The following is a 12,622-nucleotide window of genomic DNA, read 5'->3' on the forward strand; positions in this document are numbered from 1 at the left end:
CAGCGGATCGTGGTGGACCTAAGGCCCTTGCTTTTCCTCTGGCTCCCCACATGCTACTTGTAGCTTTTTATGCTGCTTGTAGCAATTGTGGTCAGAAAATCGACCCTCTAAGGGCATGAGCCTTTCCATTTGTACTCTGCATTTCATGGGGTGTTGGAGGGCCTGTGATCTACTGTGAGAATCTCTTTTGGGTGGGGAAACTTCAGCTGACTGCCTGTGGTGCCATTTGCATTACGTATATCAGCAGGAAATCTGGGTTTGGCAGCCACCCTGAGCCCTTTCCACCCCAGGTCCCTTTGCTGCCAGCATTTGGGGAAGGTGCTTGTTATTCATTGCTTCTCTACGAGCACTGTCGTGAGAAGCAGTACTCTGCTGCAGTCCCTGAAGGATCCCAGCTGTCTCAGGGCTTGTGGAGAGTAGTGGTCCCCAGGGCATCCTATTGTGAGACAGACTAGATACAGGGACCAGCCTATGAGTTGTGAGATCTCTGCAAGAAATGTTAGTTCCCCACTTGCCGTCACTTTGGGTCTGATCTCAGAGGAGCAGGCTGCCACACAGTTCACACAACCCAGAGAATATTAGATTTTTTTCTCCATCTGAATCTTGGTCTCCCAGAACCATCTCTTGCACTGGGGGGAAAAAGTAAAGGAGATGATGGGATATGTTGACAAAGCAGGTGGGATTAACATTAATGGGAATTGTGTATCTGAGTCCCTGGGTTCCCTTGACTGCTCCATGTGAAAGATTTTGGCTCTGTGTTTTCATTGGGTATGTCAGTTCAAAACTTGCTTTTCACTGCAGGAAAACATGCAGCCCCAAGCTGGAGCCATTGTCTCCTGTCCAAACCACACCAGCACTCATGGTGAGCTCTTGGTTAGTGTTTGCTGCTGTGGTATGTGGGGAATGGACTGTCTCTCACCCCCAAGATCAAGGCGTAGAATCACTGCAGTATCTTTAATGGGCTAGCAGAAGCAGGCAAAGGAAAGGGCCTCAGTAAAAACACCAGTGCCCAAGTTTGGGTGCCGCACAACTGTGCCATCATGGTACCCAGGTGATCTGCCTAAGCTCTTAACCACTTGTATGCCCTGCTGGCTAGTGGCTGAATGGATGGAGAGTTCTCAGTATTCCTGGGTGGATCTTGAATTTTTAAAAGTGGGGTGCAAATGGTGAAGGACATCATCCTTTATAAAACCACCTATTCTTCTCCAGTTCAACATCAACGAGAAGTGTTACTAATAGGCTAGGGGCCTAGGCTGTCTGATTCAATTTAAGATTGAAGCAAAAATGAATAGAACTCCATTGGAATGAGTTAAAAACCAATCTGCAGGGCTTCCTTTCCAGGAGCAATGAAGAGGCAGCAGAAGGGCAGAACAAAGGCTGGCTGGACAGGTGGAACATGAAGCCCGTTAAAAAGAAGACAGGGTCGTTATCTCCTGTGGAACAATTGGCTTAGAAGGGGCCAGGTAGATGACAGTGAGCCAGGAAGTCAGTGGACTTCTTCAGTGCTGCTGGTGTGCAGAGCAGGAGTCAAAAACAGGGTGCGATTGCACCAATGCTGCTCCTGACCCCCAGATCCACCCCTGTGTGTACCCAAACAAAGCTGAAGTTATCACTGAAGAAACACTGTTTATTTCTTATGTTCATTGCTGACAAGAGTCATTTTGTAAATCTGTCCTGCAAGGTCCATTAAACCGGCTTTGAATTGGTCCGACTAATTACACCAGCTCAGCTGTTGTTTTAAATTACACAGCCCACCACTTGCCTGGTGCTTTGATTGTGTCTCATGGATGTTTTTTATCGTGGTCCACTCTGTGAACTCGAACCTCTCCTCCTGCTGCCCATATCCCCTTTCATTATCGCACTGACTCGGGTCGTTCCAGTTCTGCCAGGAGCTACGTCAGATGTGGCACTTGCTTGAGTCGGTGCGATCGGCAGTGCTATCATCAGAGAAAAAAATGAATGTAATCTAGCAGGAGAGGGGAATACGCCTTTGAGTGCTAGCTCTATGAGTCTGAGAAACCTTTATAGAAATTCCCTCTGTTCTTTTCCAACGCATGTGGAATTGCACTGGCAAAGTCCCTTTTCCCTTTTTTCATCATGCTTAGATGTATAAAAGATGTCTTGGGGTTCTTTCTTCATGCCTGCGTCATCGGTGAGGTTGATATCAGAAGGGCTGGAAATACTGATAGATTCCCCTCTGCCTCCCCACTCACTCTCTTTCATGAACTTTAAAAGAAATGAAGCCATCCCGATTTCCCAGCGGCCCTTATGTAACTTTCAGCACAGAACTGAACACGCAGGAAGCAGAATGCTGAGCAGGCTTCAGGCAACCTTCGCAGCGCTGTTACCCAGGCAGGTGCTGCAGTGTCTGCTACATTTCTTCCCAGTCTTTTAGCACTTTGTCATTTTGGAGTTGTTTTCAGGGTGAATTCAGGTGCTGACGAGAGCAAGCCTTATAATGCCCTGAATCAAGGCAAACACCGGTACGGTTCCACCATCGTTTCCATTCTGTTTGGGTGTCTCCTGAGCAGCTCCTTGCTTTACTGTGCAGTGACTTGTCTTTATTGCAAACCTATATAAACAACTGAGGAGGAGAGGGAATCTCCCCTTCTGGCCAAAGTCAAAATTTGACTCTAGGTCTATAGAAGCAGAAGACCAAGAAAGGCCACCTGTCTGATGTCCTGCTCAGTTTTCAATGTTGTACTGCTGTTGCCCAGCTGCGGTCTCAGCATGGGCATAAAATGGGGTGAGCCTGTGTCTAGAGCCTGGTTGATCTCTGTACTAGGGTTTATCAGCAGGCTCGCTTGTCCCGCGGGGCAAACAACATTGCTGCACCTTTATCTGGCCCAGAATGAGTTTCCAGGATGCAATCTTATTAGAAGCCCACATACTAGGAGAGGTTAGGAAAAGCTGTGACAGGCTGTTCCACGGAGGAAGCCCAGCAGAAGGTCCCACTGGGCAGCAGTGGCTTGTTCAGAAGGTGCCATTGTGAGCGCAGGGCTGAGAGCTGGCCATGGACTCCTCCACACGTTAAAGTTGCTCCAGTAAATCCCGTGGGCACCCTTGGGGTGAGAAGTCCTTTCCTTTGCAGGATGCGTTAGGGGGTGGAAGTTAGCTCGCTGCCTGGCCATTCGCAGAACTCCCTGTCACATCTTAGTGATTTTTTTTCTACTGAAAAGGAGATTCCCTTGTCTAAGCTAGACAAGCATACAGAAAAAAGCACAAGCTGTGTGCTGCTCAAGCCTGTAATTGCATTCGGTTTAAGTCTTTTGGGCCAGAGTTCAAAACTGAACTGTCAGAATCTATTTTCTGTTGGCCTGAGTGTCAGGTGTAGAAGCTAACCAGGGGGAGCCCTTGCTTCTTGACCAAGGATCCCTTTCTTCCAAACCTAAAGGTTTATATTTACATGCCTCCAGAAGCACCTAGGGGAAATGCAGGAACAGCTTGCTCTGTCATTTGCAATTAATTGTGACTCATTTGAAAACCCTATTTTAGTTCCTTTCTCGTCTTTCCAGTACCTACCTTGTAGCACTCAAATGGCTCAGGTCCCAGGAATGGTGTTACAATGATGGTACATGGTGATAGGTGGGAGGAGTAACAAACTGCTGATGTGCCAGAAGCCAGTAAAATAAAGCACATACAGACTTCTTCGCACTCATCCAAGCCCTGCCTCTTTTGATTTGAATATTGCATGTAACCATCTCTCCTGTTGTGCGTACCACACTGCAGGCATTCTTGTTAGGTATCAGGCTCATCAGTTAGCCCCCTGACTCCGCTGGAAGGGCTGACTCGCGCCCAGTCTACACTACAGAGCTGAACTGGCAGAGCTTAAGTTCCCTCTGCAAAGCTATGAGGGCATCTACACAGAGGGCAGCAGAGCCCCTTTCTTCTGCCAGCAGACTGCCACCCCCTCTCCAGCCAGGGGCCGGCTTCTGCCAGAGGCCGGCAGCGAGCAGAAGGCATCTGCAGACACACATGCACCTTCTGTCAGGTGCCGCAGTGTCTTCAGCAGCTGTTGCCTTCCCAGGATGCCCTTTGTGGTCGGCTGGCATGATGGAGCTGCTAGGAGCGCCCAGAGGTGGCACAGGGGTGTTGGTTGTAGCCGTGTTGGTCTAAACACATAGGCAGACAAGGTTCTTTGGGTAAATGTGATATCTTTTATTAGATCAACTAAATAGTTCAAAAAATTGTTCTTTGCAAACTTTCAGGCACAAACACCCTTCCTGAGGCAGAGGGAGAGTCAGGCAGAGGTGACAGGAACCTCTGGGGACAGTCAGGGATGGTAGAGAGTGGCTCGGTTTTATGGTCTCTGAAATGACCAGCCCTGAAGTGTGGTTGCAGTGCTTTGATGTTGAGTATGCCAGTTAGATGTATTTAAAGGTCCTTAAACTACCTTCCAACACTGTTGCTACAGAAGTTTCAAAGCATTTCGCTTGAGACCCCCAGCGTACAATCAAAGAGAAGAAACTGAAGTGTTACAGAACAGCGCCACATATCATCACACGTGTTAACTTTTAAAAGGGCAGTAGATCTCTCTTGGCTTTTTAAAGTTTAGGATTTTAGTTCACAGAGGCTCCCAACTTCTTACCTTGGTTTCTGTGCCAATTGATTTATGCAGGGTGGTTGAGTGACTTGCTCCAAACGTTTAGAAAGATTGGCACTTCCATTCAGGTGTGCTTCCAAGTACTCTTTACTGTCCCCGAGATTTTCCCCTGTTGTTTCAGCTGAGCCTTGCAGACTTCACAAAGGACAACACAGTGCAGCCTTCATTCCCTTTCTGGGAGTGTAGGTCTGAGCACTGTGCTTTGCTCTTCCCAAACTACCCTTGGGAAGCATTGGAGCTCCCTTGTGGACTAATGTGCTCACAAGACATGGGGTGTTCAGAGTTGGCTGAAACGATGTAATTTTTGGGCACTCTTGCTGTTTTTTGTTCTGTTCCAGGAGTTTCTTTCAACAGCGTTTACACCCAGATTTGGAGAGTCCTTCTTCACCTGGCTGCTGACCCTTATCCGGATGTCTCAGACCTGGCTATGAAAGTGCTCAACAGTATTGCTTACAAGGTATGGCTTCCTGCCTTCCTACATGTATCTGAGCTCTTGCAGTTGATTTTTTCATGCTCGTGCAGAGCGTGGGTAAATTGAATTGAATAGGCCAAGTTGGAAGGACAGTGCTATTGGAGAAGGAACTCTGACATCCCAAGATAAAACCACTTTGTGGCGGTCCTGACCAGGTAATAATGTGACTGTATGGGGGCGGGCCAGGGATAATGTCATGGCGTAAATTAGGTTAATCCCTTAAGAATTGCAAGTCTACTTGTCTCAATCCGTCCCTGAGAGGAACCTTACAGATACTTCATTAAACTATCCCTTTGCAAACTGATTTAGATCATGCAAGTGGGACTGGCCTGCAGACTGAAGCCGCAACGGCTCTCCAATCCAGGTGAACTAGTACATGTGAGTCAGCATGCAGACCCCCTCCCACTTCTCCCGTCTTCTATACAAGCCTAAGCCACCATGCTCATCCCATTTCATCTTCCAAGGATGGTGAGAGCTCCCTGGAGGCTGCCATCTCTGCTGTTCCACGATGGCTCCTGCTTAGGGAGCTGTAGCAGCAACCCTCACCTTCTACCGGAAGCCAAGCACCTGGCCACCTCAGTTCATCTTATCACCAGCAGCCCTTCAATGGATGGTGCCAGAAAGCCATACAGACACTGCCTTTCCCCCTGCCCCTGCTATGCTTGGATTCCAACTTTCTGGTTGCTCCAGCATTTTATAGCCACAAGCCATTCCCATGCAAGACGGTGTCTCTTACTGAGCAGTTACTGTGAATGACCCCTTGCACTTCAGACTCGCACCTCCTGAGCTACAGTTGCAGTAAGAGATGCCAGCATCATGCATCTGCCATTGTAACATCTTGGAGATGACCTGCTTTTTCAGTCCGTTTTCCTCATCAGCAGCGAGCTCCCAATTTGAGTCCTTTCCTTGTTTGTTTCAAATACGCCCCTGGGTCAGTGTGCAGCAATGGTGTTTTGGGGGATTGAATAACTTCACCCCCTGGGGACAGCAGGCTCAGATTCCCCCACCAGTGGTTTGGGCATTAAATGAATTTGTGCCTCAGATGGAAAAAGGCCAGCTCCAGGAGAATGGTAAAGAGGGGAGAGTGCAAGCCTTCAGGCTCTCCCCTCTGAATCGCATCCGGGTCATTCAGTGTTGCACTTTGCATGGCACTTGGCAAAATAAAGCTTTAGCCCAGCTGTAAATTATGGGTTACACAGGGGACCTGGGACTTGTCTCTCTTGCCTTCTCTTTTTTTTATGGGGCTTTCTCCCTTGGCAAAAAGAGCTTGCTTGAGCACTGCCAGTGTGTTTTTGTGTCCTGTAAATGTCTTCGCTAGCACAGTGCAGTTCTGCTTAGCCAGCGGGATTGGGAAGTGTGGGTCATTATGTTGTAAGGGTTGGGAATGAGCGTCATACCTGGGCTGCTAAGTGTTTCTGATGATTTTGTAAGGCTCTGACTGAAGCGGCACAGCAGCGGATGGAGTTTCCTCTTCACCAGAAGCTGCAAATCTGATTCTCTTCACACTAGTTCTCTGTATTCGGAGGGGTCAGCAGCCTGGTTTGGTGGCTGGCCCCCTGTCTGTCTGTAGGCAGGGTATCATCTGGGGACGGAAGCAGCAGTGCAAAGTAACCCGTCTTCTGCTGTGGTTGTGAAAGCAGCCCAGGTTGTGCTGAGTCTCTGAGTCCACAGCTGAAAGAGAAGAGGGCAAGTGCTGCCTGTCAGGGAGGGCTGGAGGAGATGGGGATGGATGACTGTTGGACAGGAGGGCTGTCTCCGAGCCGCAAGGATTTCCTCACTTGAAGCAGATGGACACTTTGCATCTTACTTTGCTTCTCTTCCAGCTGCTCTCTGGCCCTCAGTCTCCGAGGCACTGGTGCTTTGGATGGTTTTACACCTTAAACAGTTGAAGCACTTATCTTTGCCAGGGTTTTTAGCTGTGAACCTTCAAGTGAGCAGTTTCTCCCTCCTTTGCCTCAGTCGGAAGCCGAGGAAGAGCCCGTGTGTGCAGCCTTCACATTCACAGATTGCCGTAGTCTGCACAGTGAGATGCTCTGAGTCTCCTCCTAAGCTGTCCATGGTGCTAAACCACACATGCGACTCCTAAAAAGTTTGCCTTTAAGCGACCTGAAAGGTTGGGCTGCAGTCTAAACCGTCTAGAATAAAGCCTTAAAGCTGAAAATCTGGGGTCATGATCTGGCATTTAATTGTGCTCAGAGGCCCCACCATAAGTGCTACAACCTGGATTTACAGTCTTACCTCCACGCCTCCCTGCGCTTGTGAGCTCACATGGATTCCAAAGGCCTGGATGTGCTTAAGTGAAGTTTTGCCATTGACTTCCGAGAGAGAGAGAGAGCAAGTTTCTCCCTTGTGTTCTCTTAAGCTCCCAGCTGTGGGACCCGATAGTCCCAGGGAAGCACACTGGGCTCTTGGAAAATGCTCCTTTCAGGAGGTTAAGCTTATTTATGAGGGTGTTTGTTGTACCAAATATGCTTTGGACAGACAGAGCTGGGATATGTTAGAACATGGGGATGCCAGGTATCCTTCCTGCTCCTGACTGGAGTTGTGAAGGAAACAGAAGTTTCAGGTGGCTGGCTGGTCTGAAACATTGTGGGTGAGGAGGAAATCATTTTGGATCATAACATCATAGAAGACTAGGTCTGAAAGTGATGGTAGGGGGTCATCCAGTTCTGTGCTCTGACCAAGGCAAGAACATCCCTTTCTAAATCATCCCAGATTCATGTGCGGCCAGCAAACATTTAAAGCTTCTGAAAAAGAAATGCCAAAATCACTCTGCGCGTGAGCCTGTATGGTTTGCTGTATCAGAAGCTATAAAACCATGCCAATGATAGTCATGTTACTGATCTTGTTATTGGAAGGTGCTCAGATGAGAGGGTGATGGGCCACAATATAAGAACCTGAACAGAGCCATTACACCGCACTAAGAGCATTAGTATAGTGGTCAGTCATCTTCAAGACCACGTGGTAAGCCTCAGGCTAGGAGACAGCAGCTACTCTGTTTTAAATAAGAATAACTTTGCTAAATTTAGTCTTGAAAAGCAGATTGTGCATTACCAGCAGGCAGGTTGCTTATGACTGCCTTCGTCTGAATCAGACCCACCCAGATTTTTGTTTTTCCAAACGGGTGAGACAAATGTCTGAATATCTGCATCTCTGTTGAAACTATGACTGGCTCCTTGGCCACGGGAAGACGGGGAGTGCTTCAGAAGACAGCACATGGCTTTGTAGGCTTAGGATGAGGTGGTTAAAAACCCACGTGCCTCTCCAGTCCTGAAACACACACTGTTGTTTCTGGGGCACACAGCGTCTTACACTGGATGGCTTTCTAGCCTAGCATTTGAATTAAGGAAACAAAGTGGGATGAACTGGATGTCTTTCACCACTCCAACTTTAAGAAAACCATAAAGCCCTGCTTTTCTGGTCTGTCTGTACTGAAAACAAATGAGAGTCTAGCAAGTGATGCAGGCTGTTTAAAATGGTGTGATCATGATTAATTGATGAAGCCATTCTCCCAAGTTGCTTCATTCAGCTGCTTTCATTGGCAGGTCTGAAGCTCAGTTACCCTGAGAGTTACTCCTGTATAACAGACCTCCTTGGCACGCAGTTCTGTGCATGAACAAATGGCTCTGCCTACTTGTTCTTGCTAACCGAGGTCATTACTCAAAGTTACCATCTCCCCTCCTGGGCAGGATGAGATGTGAAGGCTGTGAGAGCCCCCCTCCAGGAAGTGAAACTTGGGGAAGAGCTGCCTCAGGTGGGGTGTTACCAATTCTGCCTTTGCCTTGTTATCCCACAGTCCTTGGATTGCTGCGTTAGAAGAATAAATGCCTGTTCTCTTTCAAGAAGGACTTTGTCTCGCTCATTTTGCATCCTAGCTCTTCTGGAACTAGCCTGACCTGGAATCCAAGCTGCTTTGGACGACAGACACCTAACTGCAACCCCTGGGCCTTTCATGGCAAATTAGAGCTCATTATGACCAATAGTTAGTTCTGAGTTGCTAAATCTAGTCTGTCCTCCCTCTTTGTTACGAGACCTTCTGTCCGCTCCAGACAGCGCACTAGAAGGTCTGACTGGCAGTGTTGGGTGGTGGTGACAGTAGAGCATCTGTCCCTGACGCTGGAGGAGGATGGCCTGGGAAATGCATTGGTTTCATGCCACCAAGAACTCAGTAGGATAGCTTAGATGGCTGCCTTGTGCCCAGGGTACAAAGCAGTGCTTTGCTCAGGAGCCCCACTTGTGCATGGGCAGCCTGTGGACACACTGTACTGTCATAGCCATCGCTCTCCATGCTCCTTGGAGCCAGCCCAGTGATATTTGAGAGGGTTTGAATTCCCCAGTAGGTCATCTAAGGATAGGCAAAATCTGAGGCTGCCTCCAAGGACCCTCTGGTTCCCGCAAAGAGGTGGCAGGAGCAAGGCAGGATGTACTCTCAAGCACGACTGCCTTGATTTTCTGTCTCCAGCAAATAGTGTGTGTAAAGTGCAAAAGCTAATAGTGCTGCTCCCTCCAGACACGCACTCTGCCCTTTCTGCTTGCTAGCTGCGTGGAGCCCAGAAAGCTGCGCACACAGCTCTTCCCCTTCAGTTGCCTTGCATTAGTGCGACTGCCCTGGCTGTACTGTGTTGAGCACAGTGTCTCCTGCCCCCTCCCTCCACCAGTTCAGAGGTTCCCTTGCCCAAGGAGGTGTCCCTTCCTCCCCACTGTGCAATCCCGATTCTCCAGCGTGTGTGTGGGGCAGGGGGGGCAAGGATCTCAGTTTGGGGTCTCCAAGCAAGCAGGAATTTTTGACCCAGGGCTTGGTTACCCACCACTGGCAGCATGTTCTGTCTAGGGAAAGGAGGAAGGTGAGGCAGCTGTCTTGACTTCTTCACCACCCTTCCTCTGGCTGCTCTTAGAGCTGCATCCAGCCCTTCCCAGCAAAAAAGGTACTTCTCCCTGCCTTCTTCAATGAGACACTCCTTTCCAGGCAGTTGTTGAATGCTGGTGATAGTGACTCATCCTGCACTGGTCCTGGCTGCGTTTCCCTAGTAGATGAAGTGACTTGTGGCAGGAGTGCTGTGAGGCTTCCTGTTTGTAAAATGCTTGGAGAAGCTGCAGGAGCTCAAGCATTATTCAGGGGGATAGCAAGAAATCGGGTATCTTTATGCAATGGCCATACTTACAGTGAAAGCTCTGACTCAAACATGAAAGCAGGTCTGGAATTTGGGGGTAGGGGAGCGGTGCTGGGCTGGGTAAGATATCCAACCCTTGTTTTCCAAGAGGAGGGAGAAAAGCCTTGCTGTCAGCAAGTCACCCCCAGGCTGGTAGCTTGCCTTTTGGCAGCTTTTTTGCAAGTGCCAGTACAGGACTTCGATTGCAGTTTAATTATGGGAAGGGATTATGCCGTAGCCCAGATCCTTTCCCTGTAAATAGCAGAAGGATTCTTTCTGGTAAGTGCTTTCTACAAAGTGGCCTAATCACACAGTGATCTGGGGATTGTTCAGGAGGCTTTCGTGTATATTGTTAAAATCCCACTTTGATAGAGAGCTGAACTGCACTTAACCCAAGACATGTGCTTTTATTAGATAGTAAATCATGGGACTCGCCTTTTGCACCCTACCAACCTATTCCATGCTCTGATTTTCTCCCTAGGCAACAGTAAACGCCCGCCCCCAGCGCATCCTTGACACCTCCTCGCTCACCCAGTCTGCCCCCGCCAGCCCTACCAACAAGGGCATGCACATCCACCAAGTGGGGTAAGTTGCCTCGTCCGTGTTAATAATGTGCAGGTTACAGGGTGAATGGATTTCTGCACCCACTCCCCACCAGTAGTCCCTCCAGGGGAGGGAGCCGGGGGTGGTGAAGCAGATGTGCTGGATTCTCCTTTGCCATTCTTATCTGGGCAAGGGGCAAGTGGAAGAAGCAGGGCACATACCGACGCTGCTATCCTTGTGTAATTGGTTGATCTGAGGTCGGCAGCATTTACAGTCTTCTTGGGTCTGATCTGCCTTCCCTCTCCTTACAGATGGGGAGGCCTCAGCGTTGCCTGATCAGCACCAGGCTGCCTCCAAATCAGTTAGTGAAAGAGCCATGTGGCCATGGCCAGGATTTGGAAAGTCCCAAACCCCGTCCTCCCTCCCCATGGAAATAGCAGTTGCAGCTCCTGACTTGACCCCCTTACAAACAAGACAAGCTGGGAGATGCCTGGCTCCAGAATGATTCTGTAACCATGTGTTGCTCACTGGCCATGTCGTAAGGTGAATGTCAGTGTAACAAGGCTGTTTACCTCTTTAAGGGCCTGGGAGAATCAGGAGCAGGCAGCTTTGTTAGGAGCAAGTGAGGGGGACTCGGTGATAGGAGTAAGGCCAGCTCATAGATTTAAGAGAGCATCATTCAGGTCAGAAAGTGATAGCGAGTCTCCTCTCCTGCACCTCTGTCTTGTTCACCTGTTTCCTTTCCTGCTGCTTAGAGGGTCCCCTCCCACTGCCAGCACGAGCAGCTCCAGCCTGACGAATGATGTGACCAAGCAGCCAGTCAGCCGGGACATCGCATCTGTGAGATCCGCGAATGTGGGCAACATTGGCGTCCAGTATACACCCCACTCTCACCAGTTCCCCAGGACCAGGAAAATGTTTGACAAAGGACCGGACCAGGTAAGACAGACTCCCTCCTCACCATCACGCAGGCCTCTTGTTTGCTCTTCGACTCCCCAGAGCCCCTTTGTTTGCTTTTTGCTGCTGCTGGTGGCTTCACTGTAGCTTCTAATCAGTGAAATAAAAATGAATTACTTTCCCTCTCTGCAGTATAAATGTCACTTTGCGGCTCTTGATGTGACATTACTCGGTGCTGCCACAGCCAAGAGGTGTTTAATCGGAATAGGCTGTTTATTCTTCTGTAAACATTCAATCATTTTACGTAAGTCAGTGCTGCTGCCTCACCTTAATGAACAAAGTTGCGTGGCAGTTCTCAGAGGGCAGGAGTCAATGCCTCCAGTTGCAGGGAACATAGAAACCTTACCATCATGTCAGAGCAGCTGGGCATGGCAGGAGCAGCCCCAATCACGCAGCTTTAGGACAGGATGCACTCAGGTCTTCAGCAACAGAACATGGGTGTGTTTTGCAAGGTGTCCCCATTAGTTCCACTGAAGTAGAAAGAATGTCAGTGGGTACCGAGGGGCTGCAGTGGGGAAATAGGCAAGCCAGGCATACCTGGGGTGTGGCGCACTTGGTGCCAAAGGGCTTTAACAATATCTGGCCCTTATCAAAGGCAAGTCGGTATCATTATTGCCGCTTGTGTGGAAACCAAGGCACAAAAGGGGTGAAGTAACAGAGAAGGGAATAGACCCACATCTCCAGACCCTTTCAAAAGCCCAAGCTGTCTGCAGCAGGAGAGAACACTGTTTTAGTGTACGAGCTGAGGAGACTGAGGGGGGATCTTGTGGCTGCCTACAACCTTATCAGGGGCCACCAGCAGGGACTCGGGGAAAGTCTGTTCACCAGGGCCCCCCTTGGAGTCACCAGGAACAATGGCCACAAGCTGAGGGAGGATAGGTTTAGGTTAGATATTAG

At 49.2% G+C, this 12,622-nt stretch overlaps 1 protein-coding gene across 1 annotated transcript in view; it reads left to right on the forward strand.

Moving 5' to 3' along the window:
- The window catches only part of RPTOR (regulatory associated protein of MTOR complex 1), a 245,836-nt gene that overhangs the window by 194,313 nt on the left and 38,901 nt on the right, over nt 1–12,622 (forward strand). The window contains exons 20-22 of the mRNA XM_019515638.1: nt 4,942–5,060; nt 10,707–10,810; nt 11,524–11,707. Coding sequence (XP_019371183.1) covers nt 4,942–5,060; nt 10,707–10,810; nt 11,524–11,707 — 407 coding nt within the window. The remainder of the gene's footprint in view (nt 1–4,941; nt 5,061–10,706; nt 10,811–11,523; nt 11,708–12,622) is intronic.

The sequence above is a fragment of the Gavialis gangeticus genome, unplaced genomic scaffold (assembly GCF_001723915.1).
Source record: "Gavialis gangeticus isolate Ggan-Ray unplaced genomic scaffold, GavGan_comp1, whole genome shotgun sequence".
Classification (NCBI taxonomy): Eukaryota; Metazoa; Chordata; order Crocodylia; family Gavialidae; genus Gavialis; species Gavialis gangeticus.